Source organism: Onychomys torridus, chromosome 1 (genome assembly GCF_903995425.1).
Source record: "Onychomys torridus chromosome 1, mOncTor1.1, whole genome shotgun sequence".
Classification (NCBI taxonomy): Eukaryota; Metazoa; Chordata; class Mammalia; order Rodentia; family Cricetidae; genus Onychomys; species Onychomys torridus.
The window spans coordinates 28,277,276-28,303,966 of NC_050443.1; the positions used below are offsets into that span (position 1 = coordinate 28,277,276).

Genomic DNA, 26,691 nt, shown 5'->3' on the forward strand with positions numbered 1-26,691 from the left:
GCCAACCACCAACCACCAAAACCAAAAGCAGAAGTCCAGAGTGATCTTTTTGATATGCAAATCTCCCACTTAAACCCTTTATGACTTTCCATTGTCCTTAGATATAACTCAGAATCTTTAAACAAATTAAAGAGACTTTTTAATGCATACTTAATGCATATGGTGGTAGGGACACAGATGGCCATTTAACATAAATATTCTCTACTTAAAAATGGAAAGGTTTCTAGGTTTGGTGGTACACATTTTTAATCCCAGCACTCGGGAGGCAGAGACAGGAGGATCTCTGTGAGCTGAGGCCAGCCTGGTCTACAGAGTGAGTTCCAGGGCAGCCAAGACTACACAGAGAAACTCTGTCTGTGGGGAGGGTAGGGGGGAGTTCAAGGCCAGCCAGCATCAGCTACACAGTGAGTTTGAGGTCAGCCTGGGCTACATAATGAAATTCTGACCCTCCCTTCACCCTACCCCCACGCACTTACCACCAAAGCAAATGCCTTTCAAAGAGGAAACACACAACGGAAGTATAAAACGAGCAACGGACGCGGAAGGAGGGAAGGCAGTCGTGCAAGAAGAGCTTCCTAGTGCAGAAGGGTCAGATAGCAGTGCAAAGGTCCTGAGGCTGAAGGCAAGAGGGAGGAGCAGGGAGGCAGGTTGACTCCTGGAATCAAAGGAGGAGGCCGAGTCATACAGGTAGGTGAGAGGGGCCCGGATCAGGAGGGCTCTAGACACCAAGGTGAGCACTTAGATATTACAGGGAACAAGGTGGAGCCAGGGAAGGGCTTGAAGCCAAGGGGTGGACTTGGCTGTTCACAGGCTCTCTGGCTGCAAGTGGCAACAGAGTGGGGGCAGGAATGGAAGCTGACCAAGGCAGCACCAGGCCTGCTGCAGCTGGACAAGAGCCTGGGGAGGAATAGGGAGAAATCCCAGGACTGGCCATCTGGGTCCCAAAGCTAGGGTTCACACTGCATTCTCCAGCAAGGACAACCACCCTTGGCTTTCAGAGTGGATGCAGGGTTGGCTGGCACAAGAACTCGTCCTACACTGCAATGTATGGTCATTTCCCGTCTTGAGGCTAGGCAAGCTTCCCAGTATCAAAAGCGCTGATGAGCCCTGCCCCTGCGCTGTTCTGGGGGAAACCCCTTGCTTCCGAGCAGTGGGCTACCCAGGCCTGAGGGACTTGCCCAGGCTCTCAGGGGTGGGCTGGAGTCTGATTTGGGCTGCAGGACTAGGCTGGGGAAGTCCCCACACAAGTGGAAGCTTCTAAGGCAGGAACTGAGGCTGGAGGACTGGGTGGGGAGAGGAGGCAGAGGCCTTCCGCCCCCCCAAGCTGCGGTTTCCCCCAAACTTCCGCCCCAGACCTGCTCTTCCCAGCATCAGCCTGATACCACCTCTCCGGTTCCTCCCGGGGACTCTTCTAAGTCCTAGGGGGAGAAGCTAGGGCGTTTAGATTCCTTTTGTTTGTTTGTTTGTTTGTTTGTTTCGAAGACAAGTTCTCACTCTGTATTCCTGTCTGGCCTGAACTTCATTATATGGCCCAAGCTGGCCTTGAACTCACGGCAATCCTCCTGCCTCAGCCTTTCGGGTGCTGAGATGTCAGGCGTGCTCTCTCACGCCTGGCCAAAGCTGCTTGATTTTAATGAAATTTTCTTCTGTCCACTGGTCGGTGCAGGTCTCCCGCCGGACTCTTTCCCAAGCCTTCTAGGCCGAGGCCCGCGCTCTGCGTCCAGGTCCCCCTCCCGGCGGGGGCGGTGCCGTGACGCGCGGGGCGGGAGCAGGAAGGGGGTGTCGCTGACGCCGCGGCGGCCTCCGGCGGCTCCGGCCTTTTGTGCGGGCCGCGGGGTCCGGTGGGGGCGGCGGCCGAGGCAGGCGAGGCCCGGGAGGCCCAGCTCAGCGCAGCCGGCCGGGTCCTGCCCTGCAGCCAGGGCGCCGCATCCATGTTCGAGTAAGCACCGGATCTCGGGGTGGGAAGCGGGTACGGCGGCGTGATCGGGCCGGGGCAGGGGACCGAAGCGGGTTCCCGAAGCTCGTGCATGTAGGAGCGACCCCGATGGGGACCGGGAGCGGAGACACGTGTCTCGGAGTGCGTGGGGTCTTTCAGCCCGGCGGCGAGGCCCGAGCTTGGGGCGTCACGGCCGGCCTGGGACACGCACGGGCAGCGGGGTGCTCCCCCAGGCCTGGATCGTCCCTCTTGATGGGGGCCGACCCGGCTTCCCGATAAAGGGACCACCGCGAGCAGCCCCACCCCCCTCAGTACTGGCAGGCCCCGCAGTCCCTCGGGTTGGTGGTCCCCGTTTTTCGTGGCGCCTGGGGGAGGAAGCTTCTTTGAGCCTGAGATTTAGGCGGGGTGGGGGTCGTGTGTGTTCCAACCTGATCCCCCCCTACACTCCTGCTTCATTCCCTGTGCCCGCGGCTTTCCGTTTGTGATTGTGTCTTGGAAGTGCCTGAGCTCTGAGTGGTGTGTGTGTGTGTGTGTAACAGCTGGGATCCTTTGGGGCAGTGTTTGTGTGGCTGTCTGCATGTTACCTATCATCTTGTGTGTGATGGCTACCGGGTTGAGTGCATCTGGGGCCTCCTGGACCCGCCATGGTTGTGTGAGAAGCCTGTCTCATTTTCTTTGTGGCACCATGTGCAAATTACACATTCTGAGGTTGTGCCTCATTGTGACTTTGGAGTGTCTTGAGGTGGGTTTGGGGCTCCAAGTGTACCTAAGTCACAGTATTCCTTGGCTGGCTCTGCCTGTAATTTACCATGAATTACACCATGCTTCCAAGGGTCTCTGTGAGTTGTTGCTGTGTGAGCCCCCATTGTGATTTTAGTATGTGTGCATGTGGTTGGGAATCTGCGGCTGTGTGCCTGTCATCCACCTTTGAAAGTCTTTTGACTCAGTGGACAAGAAGAAATTGTATGTGTCCACCTGTGACATTGTTGTGTGTCTGTGGCATCCATGGGAAGGTTCCTATGTATCCATTTTGGCATTGTTGCGTGTCTCTGGGTGTGTGGGAGATTCTGTGTGCCTCTCAGACCCTTTGTGGCTTTGTCTGTGAATAGAGACAGAGAGACCTCTTGTGGCTTTCTTGGCTGAGGACCCTCCCTCCCTCCTGGGACCTTGGGTGTAACCTTAACTGCCTTGTAAAGTCCTCCCAGGCCTCACTTCACTATCTGCATTATTCCCGAGTCCCCCATGGCTATGGGAACGTCAGGGTTCTGTCACTGTGACAGCTGACAATTCCATTTTTCATCCCTTGAGAACTAGCCTTTGTGGTTTACAGTCAGGATGTGTAGGTTGACCAGATGACTTAACTTACGTTAGAGGTGCATGTCTGGGTCTGTGTGCTGTGTGAGTAGTTAGTTTTGTGGCTTTTGCTGTCGTTCCGGGCTTCAGTGTCTCTCTGAAACTTTCCTGTGGCTGTATATGTTAAGCTAATTTATCTTGAACTTTCTGTGTTTCTCTTATGAATGAATTTGGAATTCATTGTGTGGCTATAGCATGTTTTTGGTGTGTGTGTGTAATATTTCTGGCATTTTGTGTATGAGTATGACACACTTACAATGCTGTGGTTGTTTATGTGTGTGACAGACAGGTGGGAGAGATAGGCTTCTTCTACCTGCAGCTAAGTTTGCCCATGACACAGTGTATTTTCAGCCAACTTTCCTTCCCTACACACCTGTGTGTTCTTGCTCCTCTGTCTAGAGGCAGTTTCTGAGGCCCAGGAGGCCTGAGCATCCTACACAAGGGAAACCCATTCTCCTCCTCAGTCCCCGCCCCATAACGGTCCTCTCGCCACTTCTAACCCCTCCCTTCTTCACCCTGCCAGGACTGGCTGACAGGCTTGGGCCGCCCTAGGGCTCTGCTGCCGGCCCTTGAGAACTTCCTCTTTGTCCCATCCAGGAGCAGGAACTGGGGGATGAGCTTGGCTTGTCTGTGCCTCCTGCCTTCCCTCTGGTAGACCTGGGGCTTCAGAACAGGCCAGGGGTGAGAAGAGGCCACGGGAAGGGTCATCTTCTCCCTAGAAGCAGGACAGCGGCCCAGGGTCCTCAGGCCTGTGTTGGGAGCCTGTGTGTCCTCCTCAGCTCTGCTGGCCATCCGCTAGTCTCAGACATGCCAGCCTCAGTCCTGGCCCTGAACTTGATGTCCTGAGTGAGTCTAGCACTGTCTTCTCCCACACTTTGCCAGCTCTGTTCTTTGTCCTTAGCCCTTGGCCTCAGGGAGCCTTGCCCAGCTAAGCCTTCGCAGTCTGGCTCACTTAAGTAACCCTTGCTGCGCCTAATGGTTCTATCAAAATTCCGTGTGTATTCAATTGTAAATTGAGGTTTCTGGTGGGGAGGGCAGAAGAGAGCCTTTAGATTTATATTTCTGTTTTGTTTTGTGGCCGTCCTGGTGATGGAGTCCAGGGCTTGGCACTTGCTGGGCAAGTACTCTCGACGAAGAGCCATACCCTCAGCTCCTGATGGGTGGCTTCTATTGACTCACACCCCAGCTCCTCTCTGGTGACTTCTAGACAGTCTGCTGATGAGCCATGCTCCCAGGCCCTCACCCGTGGGTTCAAGGCCCTTAAGCTACACACCCCCAACTCTGAGGTTCTTAAGACTGAATCTTGGTATTCAGCCTAAGCTGGTCTCAAGCTTGTGATCCTCCTGACTCAGCCCTGGAGTACTGCATTACCAGGAGTGCATTCCTACCACCTCTGGCCGGAATCTGCGTTTCAGACAAGTTCCTGGTGCTGTTGGTGGTAGTGTCCTGGGCCTTATCGCAATGGCAGGCGGTGAAAGGCTATTGTCCTGATTTCTGTGGTTTTTTTTTCTGATGCTCTGACCCCCTGGTTAGTGCAGCCAGTCCCGGCTGGGAGATAGTTGGAATCTGTTGCTTGAACTGTGTCTCCAGCTTCAGCTGCAGGGTAAGTGCTCATGTATGTTGAGACAGAGGCAGGAAGGCCTGTGGCACCAGCTGAGGTCTCTCCAGGATAAGCATAGCTTCTTGGACAGCTCCAGGAAGGTTGGTGGCAACCTTGCGGAGGGAAAGCCGTTACACATGGCTTCTTTGTCCCTTTGCCTTACATGTCATGTGGCTTCTAGCACTAGGAGGTGAGAACTCCAGGTGAAAGGGAGGCTGGGGAAGGTTCAGACCCCCCCCCTCCTCCAGGCATCATGGCCCTGAGACTGGAAGCCTTTGAGTCTTTGAGTTCAAGTGTGCTTAAATCCTGCTCTGGGAGGAAACTAGCGAGCAGGGTCGCTTCACTCATGTCATGGTGGTGCCTATTCGTGGGCACCTGCTAGGCAATGTGGAGAAGGATGCAGAGCCAGGGGGCAGCTTATCTCTGTCAGATGCTCTGAGAACAGAGCAGGTGAGGGGTCGGCAAGGGGCTATACAATTTCAAATACAGCATGGAGATATGTCTGTTGAGCTCAAGACTGAGTTCCTCTTATATCCAGTGGGGAAAGAGCATATGAGCAGAAGGGAGAGGGGAGGCAGGAACCAGGGGAGAGAAAGTTCAGCCAGTGAGGGCCAGGGAAGAGCTGTGGGTTTTCCTGGGGTAAGGAGGGTGGGAAAACCCGATTACCAGGAAGGCTCTGATATGCCCCATGTGGCCATAGGCTTTCTTGGGCTGTATGTTGGAGCAGACTGAGTTCAGACACCACAGCATAGTGAGTGGAGACACTGGGTTGGCCCAGGAGGAGAGGGAATGGCCCAGGCCACTGTTTATATCTTTTCTCTTGTCACATAATTTATTAAATGAATTTACTTTCTAAGAATCACGTGACTCCTTCTCTTGCACCTCATCCGAGCAGGGCTAGGGCAGAGTGGGCTTGTCCCTATAGGGCTAAGACATCGCCAAGGCTTGTCCCTAGAAGCCCATGGAACTGTCGTCACAGAAAAGTCATGGCTGGGTGACTGCTGCCCCAGTAGGGTGTGGAGACCCGCAGAAGGGAGGGTGCACCAGAGTCTTGAAGTGTGTGTAAGAATTTTCAGGGAACAGTAGTGTGGCCTATAAGCCTACTAAGTACCACCTTCTCAGTGATTTCTTGGTATGATTACAAAAGCAATGCCAACCAGACCCTAGCTTTAAAAAAAAAAAAAAATTAATCAAAACACCATCCAGACATGGTGGCACAGGCTGTTATCCCAACTACTATTCAGGAGGCTGCGACAGGACAATCGAAAGTTCAGTCCCAGCCTTGAGTACTGAGTGAGTTCAAAACCAACCTGTCAACTTAATGAGAGACCTGGCCTCAAAATATAAAGTAAAGGAGGTCTGGGGGTGTGGCTCAGTGGTAGAGCCCCTGCCTAGAATCCCCCAGTGAGGGATGGGGGTGAGGTGAGGGGTGTGCAGGAGGTGGGGTGGCTTAGTGATAAAATGTCCACTAAGCATACACCAGGTTCTAAATTCAATTCCTAGCTCAGCAAAAAAAAAGAGGGGGACCCAAGGCAGGGTCAGGAAGAGCAAGGACAGTTGGACCAGAGGGACCGGCATGTACTAAAGATTGGACAGGAGATAAACATTTGGAGAAACACCGTGGGGGCGGCGAGATGACTTAATGGGTAAAGGAGCTTGCTGCTAAACCCAGCCGCCCGTGTTTGATTCCTGGGATCCACATGGTGGAAGGAGAGAACCAAATTCTGAAAAACTTTTTGAAAGAGGAGATGCCTGTTGTACTCCAAAATAGATCAGTCCTTCCCAGAAACCAGCTGTGCCTCCCTCTCCCAGTGCCTCTCACTTGTAGCCTCAGTTTCCACTGTAAAGCTGGATGGTCATGGGGCCAAGCACAGTGTTCTTGAGCAAGGATAAAAGTCAATCGCTCAGAGTGCTTGACATAATCCCGATAAGAAGTCAACAACGGTGTCCCTTTAAAGTCCTTGCCACTCACTGCCACTGCCCTTATTACAGTTAGTGTTTGCACAGGTACCAGAATGTCCTGTTTGCTTAACGTCTGCCTCCGGCAGGAGGTAAACTCACCAAAACCAAGCCGTGTTTCAGCGTTGGTTCCAGCCAGCTCGGGGCTGTTCATTCAGTCCCACAGTGTTTATTAAGCATTAATTGTGTGCCCTGTCTCTAGTTCAGGTGCCAGGGATACAGATAGCAACCAAGACTTCCTCAAGTTCATGCTTTAGGGCAGGCAATAAGCAAACTGAGTAAACAAATGAACAGGGTGAGTGTAGATAGTGTGGGTGAGTGGAGAGGGGGCGAGGGGCCATTTTCAAACTAAGGGACCTTGGAAGAGGAGTGTGGAGAATGAAGAGATGGGCCCATTAGGCTGAAGCTGTGGCTGGGCTTTTTGGATGGAGGGAACCACAGATGCAGAAACCCAGATGTGGGAATGATCCTGGGAGCTTAAAAAACAAGGAGGCTGGAATGGTGGGAACAACCAGGAGGGACATGGGGCAGGGAGTTGACAGGGTCTAGTCGCATCAGAGTCCAGGCTTAGAGAACCCTGAACTGACTCAGCTGGTCACCTCCTTCCCGGGCTGGAGGAGAGGGGACACTGTGGGGAAGGACAGGAGCAAAAACAAAAGGAAACTTCCGTGGCTTGTGTGTGGGAAGGGGTGGAGGCTGGAGTGAAGAGCCGTGGTAATGAAAGGGAAAGTGGAAGTGGGTTTAGAGGTGGTGGGATTGTGGACAGACTAGAGATACGGACAAGGAAAGGAGAGACATTAAAAAGATGCTGTGTGGGCTAGAGGTACGGCTCCAGTGGCTGAGCCCGTCTTGCTCTTTCAGAGAACCTGGGTTTGGCTCTCTGCACCTGTATGGTAACTCACGACCACCTGTAACTCAAGCTCCAGGAGATCTGACGTCCTCTTCTGGTCGCCACAGGCACTGCACACCTATGGTGCACATAAACAACACACACACACACACACACACACACACACACACACACACACACACAAATACATAACACTTTAAGAAGAAAGGTACTTAGATTTGCATTTTGAGTGTCACTTGACCATGAAGTTTGCTCTGTGAATGAATTAGTAAGATAATGTTGAAAAGTTATCAGGTTTGGGCTAGTGGAATGGTTTATTGGGTAAACACATTTGCCATGCAAGCCTGACAGCCTGACTTCAATCCCCTGAATCCACAGTGAAAGGGAAGAACTGACTTCCAAAAGTTGTCCTCTGACCTCCACTTGTGGTCATAAACTAGCAAGTGGCATTGAGAGCTCACTGTGCCCAGCTGCATTAGAGAGACCTCACAGTTTGGTTCCTGTAATCCCTCAAATAGACGTACGGTCACCATTCCCTGGGGCACAGTGAAGCAGCAGAGGTACTGGGTGGGATGTTCAGGGACAGGCCTTCGGATCAGAGAGACAGGAAGTAGGTGACTGGGTGGGTGAAGAGGTGGGTAGAAGGATAGAGGGACTGATGGATGGATTGGTAGTATGTGGGTGGCAGGTGGGTGCGTGGGTGGAAGGACTGATAGGTAGATGGCAAGTTTGGGGATGGATGCATGGATGGATGGGTGGGTGGGCGGGCAGGCAGGCAGAGCCACTAGATGATGGACGCACCTTTAAAATCAGGTTCATCCCTGCCCCTGGCCTGTTCCCCCCACACACCTACTCCTCTTCCTCTCTCTTCCTAGCACCACACCCCACTCTGGCCGGAGCTCACCAAGCAGCTCCCCTTCTCTTCGGAAACGACTGCAGCTTTTGCCTCCAAGCCGGCCTCCACCTGCTCCTGAGCCAGAACCAGGCACCATGGTGGAGAAGGGGTCTGATAGCTCCTCAGAGAAGGGGGGTGTGCCTGGGACCCCCAGCACCCAGAGCCTGGGCAGCCGGAACTTCATCCGCAACAGTAAGGTGGGTGTGAGCTCCGGTGGGGTTGGGAGAGGGAGGCAAGGGCAGAAAACACAAGGATCCCTGTTGTGGAATATTAGTTGAAGACGCATTACATTTGTTTATGCTGTGGAATATTTGTTTAATGATGCAGACATGTGTTGCATTCTTTTATGTTGCATTTGTTTAACTCTGTGAAGTTGTGCTACTATACCTGCTTGATCCAATAAAGAGCTGAATGGCCAATAGCTAAGCAGAAGAGGGATAGGCGGGGCTGGCAGGCAGAAAGGATATATAGGAGGAGGGAAAGAGAAGAAGGAGGAGGTAGAAAAGGAGGAGAGAGGTCGCCAGGGGCCAGCCACACAGCCACACAGCCAGACATGGAATAAGAAGTAAAGAAAAACATATAGAATAGAGAAAGGTAAAAGCCCAGAGGCAAAAGGTAGATGGGATAATTTAAGTTAAGAGAAACTGGCTAGAACTAGGTGGTGGTGGTGGTGGTGGTGGTGGTGGTGGTGGTGGTGGTGCACGCTTTTAATCCCAGCACTGGAGAGGCAGAGGTAGGTGGATCTGTGTGGGTTTGAGGCCAGCCTGGTCTACAGAGTGAGTTCCATTACAGGCTCCAAAGCCACACAGAGAAACTCTGTCTTAAAAAGAAAAGAAAAGAAAGAAAAGAAAAGAAAACAAAAGAAAAGAAAACAAAAGAAAAGAAAAGCTGGCTAGAAATAAGCCACGCAAAGGCTGAGCATTCATAAGTAAAATAAATATCTGTGTGATTATTTGGGAGCTGGGTGGCAGGCCCCCCCAAAGAGTCAAAGAGTTAAAACAAAACCAGGCTCCTGCTGACTTATCTCTTTTTCTTGCAGAAGATGCAGAGCTGGTACAGTGTGAGTATCTGCACATGGGGCTTGATAAGGTGTGGGAGGGAGTCTGCCTACAGGGAGCCCCAGACTGGAGCGGTCAGGGAGTGCGTGATATTTACAGACCCACACATGAGATGCCTCTGTGTAACACACAGATGGGATGCCTGCTGTTGTGCTAAGTGGCCTTGGGCAAGCCACTTAACCTGTCTGAGCCTTCCTCTCCCGTCCTGAGAAGCGGCAGCCCAGTCTTGAAAGGCCAATGGGATTTTGGGAGTTGAGTAGGATTTACTGATGCAGGTAGCGGTACCTTGCACAGAGCCTGGCTCATGTATGATGCCAGTAAGTAAGGATTGGAGAGATGGTAAAGAGCACTGGCTGCTCTTGCAGAGGACTCAGCTTTGATTGCCAGCACCCATATGGCAGCTTATAGCTGCCTGTAATTCCTGTTCCAGGGGATCAGATGCCCTCTTCTGACCTCTACCTTCACTGGGCACACACATACATGTAGGAAAAACACTTATACACATAAAATAAATAAATTTTTTTAAAGTGAGTAAGTGGCAGGTGACCTTATGGTGACATGTGTATTATGAGCAAAGAGGCCCCAAGGGCCGAGGAGAGGGATTGAAAGCTTTTGGGGGCCAAATAGGGGCTTGGGTTCTGCACTCGGGTCCCCATCCCCAAACCTCTGGGCAGATGCTGAGTCCCACATACAAACAACGCAATGAAGACTTCCGAAAACTGTTCAGCAAACTCCCCGAGGCAGAGCGCCTCATCGTGGGTGAGTCCCCGTTTCTGACCCTCCCGCCTCCCCGCTGGCCTGTGGGCTGCCGGGCCACAGCATGGTGACTCAGATGTCTGCCCGGTCTCACTCCACCACTCTCAGATTACTCCTGCGCCCTGCAGCGGGAGATCCTCCTCCAGGGCCGCCTCTACCTCTCGGAGAACTGGATCTGTTTCTACAGCAACATCTTCCGCTGGGAGACCACAGTGAGTTGAGCCACAGGTGGCTACAGAGGGGCCTCCGGATGGGCGGGGCTTCCGGCTCTTCTCACTGTCCTGTGCTGTCTTTAGATTTCCATCCAGTTGAAGGAAGTGACCTGTCTGAAGAAGGAAAAGACGGCTAAGCTCATCCCCAATGCCATTCAGATCTGTACTGAGAGTGAGAAAGTGAGTGATGGACCTGACGCGGGGAGCCCTGTACCAGGATCACTGCAGGGATCCCCAGCTCACCCAGACACACCTGTCAGAGCAGAGCCCTCTTTGTGTGTTGCACGTGGCCCGTTAACTCGCAGCCCTTGTGACCCTCATTTTGACTGGCATTTCTCTTTCCTATGCAATGTCCCCTCACATAGATGTCCTGCAACACAGTGATCCTGCAATTTCCCATGAATCCTGCAGTTCGGATGCCCCCACCCAGCCAAAGCTGGGATTGGAATCCAGGCCTTTATAGCTGCCAGATAAAGACTCCACCACTGAGCCATTCCCTAGATCTTGTTTGTTTTTTTTTGTTTGTTTGTTTGTTTTTTGGGGGAAGGCAGGCTCTCTTTCTACATAGCCCTGGCTGTCCTGGAACCCATTCTGTAGATCAGGCTGGCTTTGAACTCACAAAAGATCCACCTGCCTCTGCCTCCTGAATGCTAGGTCTAAAGACTTGTTTGTTTTAAAATATTTATTTCTTTTTATTTTGTGTGTATGAGTGTTTGTCCTGCTTATATACATACACCACATGCCTACAGAGCCCATGGAAGCCAAAAGAGGCCATTAGATCTCCGAGACTGGAGTTAGAGATGGTTGTGAGCCCCCTGAAGTGGGTGCTGGGAACCCAATCCTGGTCCTTTGCAAGAAGAGGAAGCCGTCTCTTAACCTCTGCACCATGTCTTCAGCCCCCTAGACCTTGTTGTTTGCTTTTGAGATGGGGCCTGGCTGACCTCAGACTCCAGCTCTTGCCTGCGCCTCCCTAGTGCTGGGACAACAGCACACCTGGCATTTGTCCGTTTTGTTGAAAGATAGCTGTGTCCCTCTGGGTCCTGACGGGAAAGGCTCAGCAGCCGGCCTCCCTTTGTGTTTGTTGGCCTGAGGCTGGAGGAGTTGGACATCTCTGACAACAAAGAGTGCTACGAAAGCACATTGGGCTTGGTGGTCTCAGCTTCAGGCTTGGGGAAGGGAGCTCCCAGAAGCCTCCCCCCCTGCGGCGACCATGGGGCACCTGCTCCCTCCGCCACATCTGCTCTTACCTCTTTCCTTACAGCATTTCTTCACCTCCTTTGGGGCCCGTGATCGCTGCTTCCTCCTCATCTTCCGCCTCTGGCAGAATGCGCTGCTTGAAAAGGTGGGCATGATTGAGCTCAGGATGGAGGTAACTGGGGGGACCCCAAAATTAATAGGAAACTCCCAACTCTTCTGTGGACACCAGGCCTCGTGTGGTCTGTGGCTTCTCCAAAGGTCTTGCCAGGGGTAGGCCAAGAGTTCCCATGTCTAAGTCCCTGATGAAGGAGGAAGGAATTGATATAGACTGGTCCCCAGTGTCAAGGGAAGCCTCCACATGAGGTTCTGCTAGCAGAGAGGGAGGGGCATAGAAGGTGAGCAGCCATCACACCTGTGCACCAAAACTACCCACACCCTCAGGCTCCCTCTCCCATCCCTGCTTGGCTGTGTGCCTCGCTCTCTCCTGGGCGCTCATCCCTCAGGGCAGCTCCAAACTGGACATCCTCAAAAACAAGAACTACCAGAGGCCTCCACTCAGGAGCTGGATGTGGGCAGTGCCCCCAGAGAGGACAAGAGCAGAAGACAAAAGTCCAGGCCCTGCCTTTCCAGCCTTATTTCCAAGCAGCTGTTTGTGGCCTAGGGCTGATCCCAAAGTGGGGCCATCTTTACTTCAGAGCTCCCAGGACTGGGTGCGGGCTGGATCCAGGCTGGGTGGATTAGGCATTGTGGGGGCTCTGATCTCTGTGCCATTACCTCCCAGTTGGGTGACCTTGAAGAGGCTACTGGGCTCGTCCTGAAATCCTGATAGCATCACACTAATGTCTGCTTTGAGTTAGCACTGGTTCAGAGGTTGTAGGAATGCCAGCAGCTGCCATGGCCCTGGCTGTTATCATTAGTTGCTATTATTTCATTGTCTTTGTGGCCCAGCCCATCCGTGGGCAGTGGGAAGGCCATGGCTGCTGAGGAGGATGGAGACAGGTCAGCATAGGGGGTGAGAGCTTGGGCTCTTCTGGAATCTGGCTGGGTTTGAATCCTTGTGGGTCATTTGTGTGACCTTGAGCATGTGACTTCCTCTTCCTGAGTCTCCAGATTCTTCTCAGTAAAAATGGGAAGCTTCCCTGGACCGCATGTCATGGACTCAGGAGGTCTAAGGTGTGGCTTGTAGCACCCAGGGCCCAGGCTTTGCAAAAACAGGTTGGCTAGTGATGGATGCCAGCAAGATGGAAATGAGTTGGCTCTGGGGTGGGTGGCCATGCTGCTCCTTTGTGGAAGCCAAGGGAGCTGCTGGGACTCGGCTGTGGGAATGAGATGCCAGCCTTGCATCCCTTATGCCTAGACACTGAGTCCCCGAGAGCTTTGGCACCTGGTCCATCAGTGCTATGGCTCGGAGCTGGGCCTTACCAGTGAAGATGAAGACTACGTTTGTCCCTTGCAACTGAATGGTCTTGGGTGAGTTGGAGGTGGCTCAAAGGGATGTTGGGAGTCTCTGAGGGACCTCCCTGGGTCCCTTGGATCTGCTGTCCAGAGACAAACAGATGGACATGAGTAATGTAATGTTTTCTGGATCTCCTGAGTGCTGGGTGGTCAGAGGTTATTGTGCAAAGCTGGGCGTCCAGGGAGGGTGGGAGAAGAACACAGTGAACATAGCCTATGGAGGCTTGAGGATCCAGCCATCTCCCACTTCCTCTTTTCCCCTGCAGGAGTCCCAAAGACGTAGGAGATGTGATTGCACTCAGCGACATCACCGCCTCAGGGGCAGCTGACCGCAGCCAGGAGCCAAGCCCTGTAGGTTCAAGGCGTGGCCGGGTCACCCCGAACCTCTCTCGAGCCAGCAGTGATGCAGACCACGGGGTGAGCAAGTGGATGCTTGTGGAGAGGGATGGAGAGGTTGGGAACAGAGGAAGGAGCATGGAAGATCAGTAGAGGGCAGGAATTTGGCAGAGGGATGAGATGGGGTGGGTGGAAGGGGAAGACAGACAAGATAAGTAGAGGGAAATGTAGCAGAGTAGGAGGAAAGGCAGGACATGGGGAGCGAGATAGATGGATAGGAGACAGTGGGTGGTATAGCTTGTAGGCCAGGCATCGGCATAAGCCCTTATCCCTGGGTGGTCCTGCGGCCTCTGCAAACTAGCCAGGAGCCCCCAGGTACAGATATCACGTCTCCAGAATTGGTCACTAAAACAGTCTATCAAACTCGCTGACCCACGGGGAACCCTTGGGTTGGAATCGAGGTGTGAGAAGGCTGGATGGAGCCCTTCTCTGCAGGCCGAGGAGGACAAGGAGGAACCGACAGCCAGTCAGCTGGATGCTTCCTCCAGCCAGCCAGTGACCCCAGTAGCAGAACCTCCAAGTACTGAGCCGGCCCCACCAGATGGGCCCACATCCCTGGGCCCCTTGGATCTGCTGTCCAGAGAGGAACTATTGACAGACACGAGTAACTCATCTTCATCCACTGGGGAGGAAGGTGAGGCAGGGGGCCCCAGTTCATTCGCTTTGGTTATACCCAAGTTGGGGCCAGTAATAGGGGAGGCACTGGTACACAGGGCAGGACATGCAGGTGGCAAGTGATGCCATTCAAACGGTGTGCCTGTGCCCTGAATTAAAGGTTATGTGGCCTGAAAAGGCAGGCTGTAAAGTTGGTTACATTCATTGTCTCTGTACTGATTTTCAGGTAGACTTTACTCTTGTGAGCACAGAGACAGAGCCCTAGGCCTGGCCACCTGACGATGTACAGCACAGTAACTATAGCAAAAATCCCAGACTTGGCTTCAGTTGGTTTGACAAATGACTCCAATTGACTGTAGGGGTCTGTGCCAGTGGATGCTGTGGTGGTGGCTTTTGTTGGCTGGGCTGGGGTGTGTGCCCACCGTGAGACTAGTCTATTGGGTAGGAAGGGTTGAGTACCATTCCAGGTTCCTGAGTGTCTCTTGTTCAGGAAGATGAGTTTGCCCTTCCACCCTGGAGGCCTGAGGAGGAACAGTTGGCCCAGGGGAAGCGAGGGGTGTACCCACATAACGAGGAGCCTTTTGTCTCCCAGGTGATCTGGCCGCCCTGCTTCCCGACCTCTCTGGCCGTCTCCTCATCAACTCTGTCTTCCACGTGGGTGCTGAGCGTCTCCAGCAGATGCTCTTCTCGGACTCGCCGTTCCTGCAGGGCTTCCTGCAGCAGTGCAAGTTCACAGGTCAGGTGTGCCGCGGCTGCTACCGTGCCGTAGTTGCTAGAAAAGTGCCTCCAGCCGTAACTGCACGGACTCCAACCGATCAAGTTAGTGGTCGGATGTGTGGTGTCTGCTTTCTCAGCCTCCTAAGGGTCTGGGGAACGATGGAATGTCGGGGGCTTGATTTTAACTAGATATTATTCCTGGGTAGAACCCTGAGCAGGCAGAAATAAGTGAAACTGGACACAATCCCCAGGAGACTAGAAGACAGGAGATCTGGGCTAGGGAGATGGCACAGTTTCTAAAGTGCTGTCTATGAAAGCATGAAGGCCCAGGCACGTACCAGAACCACATAAAGTCAGGTATTGGGCCAGCAAGATGGCTAAGTGCCTACCCCAAACCAACATGGTGGAAGGAGAGAACTAACTACTCAAGCTGTCTTCTGACACACTTGTACCCTGGTACACATGCTCCCCAGATAGGTAGATAGATAGATAGATACTCCCCCAATAAATAGATAGATGATAGATAGATAGATAGATAGATAGATGCTCCCTAATAAATAAATAGATGATAGATAGATGCTCCCCCAATAAATAGATAGATGCTCCCCAATAGATAGATAGATGCTCCCCCAATAGATAGATAGATAATAGATAGATGCTCCCCCAATAGATAGATAGATAGATAATAGATAGATGCTCCCTTAACAAATAAATAAATAAATAAATAAATAAATAGATAGATAGATGCTCTGCCAATAAGTAGATAGATGGACAGCTAGATAGATAGATAGATTGATAGATAGATACATAGATAAATGTAGTAAAAATGTTTTGAAGGGGCTAGTGAGATGGCTCAGAGGTTTAGAGCATGTACTACTTTGCAGAGGACCCAAGTTCAGTTCCTGACACCCGTATGAGTCTGCTCACAACTGCCTGTAACTCTAGCAGGATCCAGTACAGTACTTCCATAGGTACTGCACTCATGTGGGGACACACACACACACACACACACACACACACACACACACAGCAACAACAACAACAAAACACTAAAAATAAAATAGCTCTAAAAATTGGGCACTAGAATTTGGGCACTGTGGCACATGCTTCCCATCACTAGCAGGTTGACCCCTGGCCAGCTAACCTGCCCCAGCTGGTGAGCATCAGGCCATTGACAGACCCCATCTCAGGAGAACAAGGTGGGTGCGTCTGAAGAGGCTCCCATGTGCACCCACACACGTGCAGCTGCACTCATCAGCACACACAGGCATAAATACACACATGCGGACACGCGCTCCTACCCCCACCCCAGACGATAGAGGTAACATGTTAGGGAAGTCAAAGCCTAGGACTCCACTGGGAGCATGAGGGGTGGTGGAATTGGAGAGGTACTGAGTTCAGTGTGGGGCCTGGTAGGTGTGAGAGTTCCTCCAGGAAAAGGTGTCCCAGAGGTTGTGATTACCTCATTTAATGCTTTGGAGAGTCAAGGCCTCAGCAGTGGATGAGGCGGTTCCACAAGGGGTCAGAAATATTGGGTCAGAAGTGCCCCAGCTGTCATTGTCACTGTAGTCCAAACGTTTTATCTTCTCAACTGAATGTGACAAGGGGTAGGGTGGTGCAGTTGGGGACAAATCCCCAGAGAACGAGAACCCTCTGGAAAGCCCGAGTCTCCAAAGCCTGGCAGCGAAGGAAGGAAAATACTGTCCTTATTCTCCCCTTTCTTCCCCTAGATGTGACCTTGAGCCCCTGGAGCAGCGACAGCAAATGCCACCAGCGCAGAGTCCTCACCTACACTATCCCCATTAGCAACCCGCTAGGCCCCAAGAGCGCCTCTGTGGTGGAGACGCAGGTGGGCAGGGTGAGGTGGCCGCCTGGGTCGGGTGGATGTGTGAGGCAGCCCTGACCTCCCTCCTGCCCCTCTGCTCCCCACAGACACTGTTCCGGCGTGGCCCACAGGCAGGCGGGTGTGTGGTGGACTCCGAGGTGCTCACTCAGGGCATCCCATACCAGGATTACTTCTACACTGCCCACCGCTACTGCATCCTGGGTCTGGCCCGGAACAAGGCCCGGCTTCGGTGAGACCAAGTGTACCCCATCTTTACCTCATCTCAGGGCTACTTCCCACCTTGGCGGAGGACAGAGAGTAACCCCAGGGACCACCGTTGGCAGAGGTCATTGGAGAACTGAGAAGTGTATATTAAGTGAATGGAATAGTTCATGTGTTCAATTGTTTATTGAACATCTATTGTAGGCCTGGGGGACACAAACAATCCTTCCGTTAGGGCCCCCAAACTCTACTGGAGAAATTCCAGTGAATTAAGAGATTTTAGAACGTTCCTCAGTTCACCACCTCACAGGAGGCTGGAGTGAGGGGCAGAGGGTTGTTCCCTGACTCTGGTGATTGGGAAGGGTCTTCTGAGAAAGGAGTATTTCACAATAACCAGAGGAGGGGGCTTTCCCTCAGGAATGGCTGGTACAAAGGCCTTAGGAGCATGGGAGTAGCTGGAGTAGAGAAGGAGAAGGTGAGATCCAAGGTCCATGGTAGTTCATGACGCTTTGCAAGGTTTCATGGTGGAACTCACCATCAGTTGAAGCGAGGTGCATCCAGGGCAGGGCTCTGAACACAGATGACTCTGAATGGACTCCACACACAGGCTCCTTCTGGCTACAAAAGGGGGCAGGGGGACCAAGAGGAGGCCTCCCACTCTGTTGTCTAGGTGTGGAGGTAGGAGCCAGGTCATCAGGAGTGGCATAAAGACAGTAGGTGGGTTCTGGGTAGGTATTGTAGGTGGAAAGCAGGGCCTATAATCTCAGCCCTGAGGACGCTGGGACCAGAGGATCCTAAGGTCAAGGCTGCAGAGTGAGTTCAAAGTTGTCCTGGGCAAGAAGATTAAAAAAAAAAAAAAAAAAAATGAAGAGGGCCGCTGTGGAATCCTCTAGGGAGGGGCTGGGGGCATGGCTCAACCATGGAGCTCCTACTTAGCAGGTAGGAAGTTCAATTCCCCGGACAGCCCAAAAGCAAAGGCTGTGTGATTTAAATGTAAGTGTGGATGGAAAAAGCTGAAGAGGTCGAGGCCTAGGCTTGAGGTGTTTAGCCTGAACCACAAGAAGGACTGTTTGTCAGTGACAAACACCTTTCTCTGAATTAGAAGTTTGGGGTACATAGATTCCCCTCCGAGAGACCTGACCTGGGTTCCCCTCCTGTCCCCATCCTAGTGTGTCCTCAGAGATTCGCTACCGAAAGCAGCCGTGGAGCCTTGTGAAGTCTCTCATTGAGAAGAACTCATGGAGTGGTATTGAAGACTATTTCCACCACCTGGGTAGGGGACTGAAGGCTGGTGGGGCAGGGGCTGTGGCCCAGCTGGTGCAGACATCCTGAGCCAGCTCCTGAGCCAGCTCTTGTCCCTCAGAGAGAGAACTCGCCAAGGCAGAGAAGCTGTCCCTGGAGGAAAGTGGGAAGGATGCTCGTGGACTACTGTCAGGCCTGCGGAGGCGGAAGCGGCCCCTGAGCTGGAGGGGGCATGGAGACGGGCCTCAGCACCCAGACCCGGACCCCTGCACCCGGGCCAGCATACACACCTCAGGTGCGTTATGTCGAGGTGGGCAACTGGAGGAGGTGCTCCCTGAGGTGTGCCTGGCTCACCCCAAGTTGCTGTTTCACAGGTTCCCTCAGCTCTCGCTTCTCGGAACCATCCATAGATCAGGGCGCTGGGGCAGGCATCCCCAGTGCCCTGGTTCTCATCAGCATTGTGTGAGTAAGGCACTGACGTGGATCTGCAGTCTGGCTGTATGATATGGATGGAGGGCTGGGCCTCTCTGGGCCTCTCTGGTTTTGTTGGGGTGTGGGCTTAACTCAGAAGGATTGCATGAGACCGAGTTTAGGGTGTGGCCAGCAGAGTCCCCACGTGCTGATCCATCTGTCTTAGAGAAGTCTGTTGCTGGGACAGTAGCCACCCTGGGAACCATGGGAGAAATTTTTAGAAGAAGAGACATAATATGTGGAGTTAACCACTCAAAAGGAGTCAGGTCATGGATACACTGTACTCTGGTTTTTCTACACCCAATCCTGAATTGGATGAGGCCAGAGATGCAGCAGTGACCAAGAGGCCCATGGGAGTGGTGGGGAAGTTGGAGATTGGCCATCAGACCAGAGGGATGGAGCTGGGCTGATATGGGAGACCAGGGCAGCGAAGATTCAGGGAAGCTGAGATGGCCCAGCTGAGACTCGGTGGGGCTTGGCATTTGGAGGACAGCATGTATAGAGGGACACCTCTGAGGAAAAACAAGCAAAATCTCCCAGTTTCAAGGTGACCCAGACCACACGCTCAGCCTCTCGAGGTGTCAGTTTCCTAAAGTCACCCAGGAGGAACCCTGTTGTCTACCGGACTCAGAGCTAGCTGTCCTGGGTGGAGGAGGGCTGGGCACCAGCACCGTCCTGGGCAGTTCTCACATCTCTGTCTTCCCCTTGCTGCCTCGGCAGGATCTGTGTGAGGTAGGCCCTGAATTCTCCCCTGCTACCCCTCACCCCTGCAGCTCATCCCCCTGCAGCGTTCTCTCCCTGTCCAGTGTCCCTGGCTCTTCCAGGGAAGATGGCGTAGTGTGGCCAGCAAGCATGCAGGCATGACATAGGTCAGAATGTGAACCCCGTGTTTTCTGCTTATGAGCTGTGTGACCCCCTAGGCATATCAGTCACCCCTCTGAGCCTCTTTCCTCCTCGGAAAAGGGTGGGTAGTCATGGTACTCTTTAAGGTATGGTTACACTAGTGTGTTGGGGGCAGTGGAGAGCTCCAAGCCAGACCAGAGAGGGCATCCCGATCCCAGGCCCTGATATCTGGCTCTGTCTGCAGCCTCATTGTCCTCATCGCCCTCAACGCTCTCCTCTTTTACCGTCTCTGGGCTCTCGAGAGAACGGCTCACACCTTTGAGTCCTGGCACAGCCTGGCACTGGCCAAGGGGTAAGTAGAGAGCCTGAGGGCAGGGTTAGGGACAGAGCTCAAGTGGACTGAAGCAGCCAGGACCCTTCACTTGGTTTCTGCATCTCCACAGCAAGTTCCCCCGGACAGCCACTGAGTGGGCCGAGATCTTGGCTCTGCAGAAACACTTCCACAGCGTTGAGGTTCACAAATGGAAGCAGATCCTTCGAGCATCCGTGGAGCTCCTGGATGAGGTATGAGGCAGCTGTGTGGGGTCAATATCCCCTATCATAAAACAAGGAAGCCAGTCCCAGTACTGACCTCTTAGCTTGCTAGGGAGGTCCATGGAATGGAAGGGAAAAACTATCACATCCTGAAGGAATGTCCTTCAGGTGTGGTTGCGTCCAGCTACGTGGCTGTAGTGGGCTCCCATCGTTCTCTCCTGCTGGTGGCAGGTGGGTTTGGGGGACACGCAGAGGCTAGCACTCTGTTATTAGCTGCTGGGGTCCTGCACAGCCTTCCCCCAGCAGATCAGAGTGGCCAGCTTGGGCTGGGCTTGGTCCTCTGCCTTCTTGGGCTCAGGTCTGCTTATAGGAGTGCCCTCCCAGGGGCTTTTGGGTCCCATCTCCAAAATGAGGTTGATGTATAATTCAGGAGACAGCCAAGGTCGGACTCTGCTGTGTGACCTTATGTGAGTGACTCTCATTGGAGCCTTGTCTGCATCTTTTGAACATGAGGGAGCAATGCCATCCTTTAGGAGCTGAGAACGCACTGCCATGTGGAGCCAATCACACTGTAAACACTTCATGGACTTGCTATTGGTGAGCCCCACCCAGGCATACAGTAGGTGCTCAATACAGTGTTGCCCTTAGGCCTGAGAGGATTGCAGCCAGCAGCTGTGGAAGACTGAGGAAAATGTGAGGTACTGGGGTGGGGGTGCCTATGACAGGGAGGGAGATGAGAAAATGGGGAGAAGACTGGCTTTATCTGGTCCCTAAGGGCATCAGAGCTGAACTGAGAGGATTGACAGAAATACTGTTTAGTGAGGCTGGGGCGTGGCTCAGTGGTAGAGCACCTGCCTAGAATCCCCCAGTGAGGGCTGGGGTGTGCTCAGTGGTAGAGCCCCTGCCTAGAATCCCCCAGTGAGGGGCTGGGGTGTGGCTCAGTGGTAGAGCCCCTGCCTAGAATCCCCCAGTGAGGGGCTGGGGTGTGGCTCAGTGGTAGAGCCCCTGCCTAGAATCCCCCAGTGAGGGGTTGGGGTGTGGCTCAGTGGTAGAGCCCTGCCTAGAATCCCCCAGTGAGGGGCTGGGGTGTGGCTCAGTGGTAGAGCACCTGCCTAGAATCCCCCAGTGAGGGGCTGGGGTGTGGCTCAGTGGTAGAGCCCTGCCTAGAATCCCCAGTGAGGGGCTGGTGGTGTGGCTCAGTGGAGAGCCCCTGCCTAGAATCCTCTAGTAAGGGGCTGGCGATGTGGTTCAGTGGTAGGGCTCTTGATTAGCACGCACAACACATGGGTTATATGTTGTGTATGGGGTGGTGTGGGGCAGAAAACCAAAACAAAACTAAGGATATTCTATCCTCCAGCACAGGTTAAAAACGAAACTCCAGTTTTTAGGGACACTGTTGCACCCCAAAACCAAGTTCCCAGAGAGATGCTTCAGTGGAAAGGGCACACAGGACGGAGTAGGGAGGAAATTGAGACAGGGTCATCTCGCTCACGGAGAGCAGAGCAGGACTCCCCAATCCTGAGTTCAAGCTTGGTTATTTCCTTCTCCCTAAATTCCTGAGAATCCCAAGTCACTGTCACACGTTAATGAGAGCAAGAGCCTTGGCATAGCTGGGCTGGCTGGCGCCACTAACCGGAAGTGACCTGTCCCCCAGCCAGCCTTGCAGGAAGTTCACTGTGACCAACATCTGTGGCAGATGCAAGGTGAACTGGTTGATCCCCTCCCCCCCCCCCCCCACCGTGCCCCCCCCCCGACTGTGGCAGCGCTTAGCAACTCAGGGAGCCTTGTTTTACCTTACGGCTTCTAGATACAGTTGTCATGGTGGTTGGGGAGGCTGTGTCCACGTCATTAGTGGCTTGGTTCTTGCTCAGGTTAGATTGGGATCGGGAAGTAGAAATGAAACAGAGACCTGAAGAAAAGCCAGGCTATAATCCACAAGGCTTGTCCCTAGTGGCCTAGCTCCACCAGTTAGCCTCCCGACCAGCTGAGAATTAAGTGTTCAAGGACTTGAGCCCAGGTGCGGGCCATTTCACAGCCAAACCATAAAAAGAGGAAACGTTTTTAGGCTCAAGATGTGCTGTCCATATGGTGGGTGCCCTGGGAGCTTGAGAACAACAGATCAGGAAGTGGAATTAGTGGTCCGGTTTGACTCTCAAATGCCTCCCACCATAACCTAAGTAACCAATTAGGCCCTACTTCTGAAGGCTCCACAGCCTTCTCCAACAGCGCCATCTGGTGGGGATTTTTCAACACTCGCCTGTGGGAGCCCTTTGAGATATAAGAAGTAACAAACATCTTGTCCCCCTTTTGTAAGCGGATGCGATGTAGGAGGTGTGTGGCATCCTTTGGTTCAAGACTAGATACTTGGTCAAGGTCGCCTAGTGAACTTACTGTGGGCCAGACTCTAGCATCCCTTAGTCTCTGATACAATCCTATAAAGCTGGGATCTTAATTATGCATACTTCAGGCAAGAAAGTAGGCCCATAACAGTGAAGGGATGTACCCACTGTTAGTAATAGCAGGGTCAGGATTTGAACCCAGACCACCTGGGTCCCAGGATTGTACTTTGAGAAGTTATCAGGCAGCGTGGCCGTGCAAGATAGCATATCTATCTAGTGTGCTCATCCTACCTCCTCCTCTTCCGGCAGATGAAATTCTCCTTGGAGAAGTTACATCAAGGAATTACTGTCCCAGATCCTCCTCTGGACACTCAGCCACAGCCTGATGATAGCTTCCCCTGAGGACTCCTGACCGAAAAGCCGTACCCCCAAATGGACAGAAGGACACACGGAACCCTGGCAGCCACTGCTGGCACGGTGTGAACGCCACTGGAAGGTTCCTGCCCGCCCCTCCCAGTGGCCCCGCCAAGAGCCACACAGACCTGGGGACCATAGAACCAAGATGCACTTTAGATCTGTGTGCAAACCCAGCTGCCACTGCCTGCGCAGCCAGGGAGCTGGCCTGGCCTCTGGCAGGCTCTTTCCCCCAACTAACTTATTTTGCCCAGCTGGGGTTGTGGGGGGCACCTTTTGGGGTGCATGAGACCCTCATCTCTGGGTTTAATGTATTATATTTATTTGGGGATGACAACTCAATAAAGGGTTGGAAATAGCTATGCCTGTGCCTGTGGAGCAGATGGGGGCTTCCTACTCACTGTTGGGGTGCCGATACCAGTGTCCTGTCCCTGTCTTCTGATGCCAGGTCTGCCTTATTCTAGTGCAGAGCAGCTGCCCCAGATGGTCTGCATACCTAACAGCCCCTTAATGGGGGCACAGCAACATGGGAGGGGACCACAGTTGAGATATGCCATCAAAGAGATTTGAAGTCAGTATATGTGGCCCTTTGGGGATGGGGATCGAACCTAAGGCCCCCACATTTGCTAGGCAAGCACTCTACCACAGAGCTACATCCTCAGTCTTTTCTTTTTTTTCTTTCTTTCTTTTCTCTCTCTCTCTCTCTCTCTCTCTCTCTCTCTCTCTCTCTCTCTCTCTCTCTCTCTCTCTCTCTCTCTCTCTCTTTTCGAGACAGGGTTTCTCCGTGTAGTTTTGATGCCTGTCCTGGAACTCACTCTATAGACCAGGAGGCTGACCTCAAACTCACAGAGATCTGCCTTCCTCTGCCTCCTGAGTACTGGGATAAAAGGTGTGCACTGTCACTGCCCAGCTCATCCCCAGTCTTTTCACATTTTTTTAATTTGAAATTTTATATTTATTTATTTGTTTATTTATTTACTTTGAGGCGGGGTTCCACTATGAAGCCCTGGCTCTCCTGGAGCTTGCTATATAGACCAAGCAGGCCTTGAATTTACAGAGATCTGCCTGCCTCTACCTCTCCAAGACTGGAATTAAAGGTGTAGGCCATCTTTAATCAGATTTAAGACTTAGATCTCTAATTTCTTTTCTACTGTGAGATAGGGTCTCGCTATCTGGTCTTGAATGCACCCAGAAAAGCCCCAGGAGGACCTGGAACTTGTATTCCTAGCTCAGTCCCCTGAGGAGCCGGGTGACAGGCCTGTACCACCAGGCTCAGAATGTGGCTCCTAACGGGACTTGGCACAGAGGGAGCCAAAACTTCTTTACCGCAGCATTGGAAGGGAAAAGAAACTGGTGTGGAGAGCATCAAGTGGGGACCAAGCTCTGCTGCTCATTTCATTCTGGGACAAACTCACTCCCTCATGACATTTCCTTATGTAAATTTTTGTTTCTGATTTATTTATTTAATTTTTAATTTAATTTTAATTTTTTTTGGTTTTTCGAGACAGGGTTTCTCTGTAGCTTTGGAGCCTGTCCTGGACTAGCTCTGTAGACCAGGCTGGCCTCGAACTCACAGAGATCCACCTGCCTCTGCCTCCTGAGTGCTGGGATTACAGGTGTGCGCCACCACCGCCCGGCTGATTTATTTTCTTTATGTGTACAAGTGAGTGTTTTGCCTGCATGTATGGATGCGCACACAAAAGAGGGCACCGAATCCCCTAAAACTGTTGTTCTGGGTGGTTGTGAGCCATCATGTGGCTGCTGGGAACCCAACCTGCGTCCTCTGCAAGAGCAGCAAATGCTCGTAACCGCTGAGCCATCTTTCCAGCCCCAGATCTTCAGGTTTATACACAAGGTGCTATCCCTTCTAGAACCAGCCGCCTCCCCATCAGCCTTCAGTGGTGCAGGTAGAACCCAGCTATGTCCTCCAATATCTGGGCTGAGGCCCAAGGGACCCAAGAGTCTGTCAGTCTAGAAGGACCTTGGAAGGTCACGTGCCAAGTTGTGGGGTGGAAGGATTGGATGAAAGCAGTAACAAGTGAAGGGCAAAGCCCGCCTCGCCCCGCCTCTCCTCGCTCCACCCCTCCCCACCTCGCCCCGCCTCCACTGCTGCAGCCTAGCTGCTCCCCATGTTGAGGGTCCTCACACCTGAAAATTGGGTGAAGGGACAACACCTTGGAGTAAGAATTAAGTTCGTTAGAGTGAAAGGCTGCTTGCCTCCACCACAGGGGGCCTCCTCGGACACCAGTCTTGTAGGGCTGTGAGGGGGTGACCCTGTCCCTAAGGCCTGTCCTCCCTTCACCTCACTGCCCCCACCAGGGCCACTGGAACTGTGAAAGAGTTATTTTCTGCACAAGGAATTTCACGGCTCAAGAGGTGCTGGCACAAAAGCCCAGACCACAAAGGTGTCTGGTGTCCCTGGCTACTTGCCACTATGTCCTGGACCTGCCCCATGCTGTGGCTTCTCCAGGACCTTATTCCAAGCAGACTTGGAAACTAGGACTGGCCACCCACCCCTGCCAAGAGTCTCCCACCTTAGTTCTGGTGGCCCAGAGCCCTGTAATGGGGCAAGCAGAGATCAAGGTGCTGGGGACCTGTTAGGACACAGGACAGTATCCTCACCCTTGGGGGAGGCAAAGGCAGCCAACAGACTAGCCATATAAAAGAATACAAACACGTGTGGTGTGATGTGGTGGTGCAGGAGGATCACCGGGTAGAGGCTAGCCTGGACTACATAGTAAGAGCCTGCCTATAAAGGGAAGTGGGGATGGGGAAGCCTGGTGAGTTAAGGCTTAGCAGTTAAGGGTGCTGGCTGGGAGGCCTGATGATTTAAGTTCAACATACAGGGCCCACATAGTAAAGACCAGCGCCCCCAAGGTGTCCTCTGACCTTCACATGTGTGTCTTGGTATGGGTGTGTAATCTCACACTCACAGAGTAAATAAAATGTAATAAAACCCCCAACAAACCCCCATAATGTTAGGTACTAACAACTGTTCTCACAAAGTAAATTGAACCAGTAAGTACGGAGGGAGGCAGATTACTCAAAATGGGCAAAGAAAATACTGTGAAGGTGACATTGGAGCCCTAGGCTTTAGAACAGACAGCGAGTCCTTCCGTCACCTGGGGATAGTGGGCCGGGGGGGGGTGGGGGGATGGCCAGGCAGGAAGTAGGGCAAAGGCCCTGAAGCAGTGATGAGCTGGTGCGCTGGGGGTGGGGGAACCGGTGGACGGTAGAGTGGGAGGAGAGCTGAGAAAATGACGTCAGAGTCGCAGCGGGGGATCGCGGGAATGGCCCTTTTGAAACCCGGCACCTCCGACCCCCAGAGTAGGGGGATGCCAAGGTACCCTTTCGTCTTGGATAAGTCTGGAGGTTTCTATATAGCCCTAGCCTGACCCCCTTCACCCCTTCATGCCCTCTTAGGTTCTGGCTCAGTGACCTCCAGTCTGAGGGATCTCAGGTGTCAGAAGTAGGTCCCTCGGATGTTCCAGCACCATCTCCTCGAGAACTCGATAAGGTTGACCTCCATAATTAGGAAGAAGGAAACCGGTCCCCCAAACTGTCCTCCAAGTCCTCTTGTGGGTATGGAGATGACCTTTCTCGGAAGAAGAAGAGGAAAGGGTCCCTCGATCCCAAAGAGTCTGGCGAAGTCGGAGTTACCCAGGCCACTCATCGGGTGCGCAGAAGCCGCGGAGCCACCAGAGAGGCCGGTGCCCGGGCGCCTCCCCGCCGCTGCGGCAAAGGCTGGGCGGCCGCGCCCTCCCCCCGCGGTGATTCATCCCGCCCCCTCCCGCTCCCTCCT

The 26,691-nt window shown here is 53.0% G+C and overlaps 1 protein-coding gene across 2 annotated transcripts; it reads left to right on the forward strand.

The window, feature by feature from the left end:
- Window positions 1-1,596: 1,596 nt before the first annotated feature.
- Gramd1a (GRAM domain containing 1A) lies at window positions 1,597-23,251 on the forward strand. 2 transcript variants are annotated; one of them, XM_036173944.1, is made up of 20 exons: window positions 1,597-1,939; window positions 8,574-8,790; window positions 9,633-9,653; window positions 10,326-10,410; window positions 10,516-10,619; window positions 10,704-10,799; window positions 11,881-11,961; window positions 13,174-13,286; window positions 13,538-13,688; window positions 14,103-14,301; window positions 14,875-15,018; window positions 16,730-16,848; window positions 16,932-17,074; window positions 18,216-18,319; window positions 18,410-18,583; window positions 18,663-18,750; window positions 19,480-19,491; window positions 19,847-19,954; window positions 20,046-20,166; window positions 22,785-23,251. In XM_036173944.1, the coding sequence occupies exons 1-20, from the start codon at window positions 1,932-1,934 to the stop codon at window positions 22,875-22,877; spliced, it is 2,181 nt and encodes a 726-aa protein (XP_036029837.1). In that variant the 5' UTR covers window positions 1,597-1,931; the 3' UTR covers window positions 22,878-23,251. The 2 variants fall into 2 exon arrangements, with proteins under 2 accessions (XP_036029837.1, XP_036030629.1); XM_036174736.1 differs by lacking the exon at window positions 19,480-19,491.
- Window positions 23,252-26,691: the final 3,440 nt, after the last annotated feature.

Coding starts and splice junctions, on each gene's coding strand:
- Gramd1a (XM_036173944.1), top strand. Junction 13,689..14,102: donor GCAGTGATGCAGACCACGGG/GTGAGCAAGTGG, acceptor CCTTCTCTGCAG/GCCGAGGAGGACAAGGAGGA. Junction 17,075..18,215: donor CGGAACAAGGCCCGGCTTCG/GTGAGACCAAGT, acceptor TCCCCATCCTAG/TGTGTCCTCAGAGATTCGCT.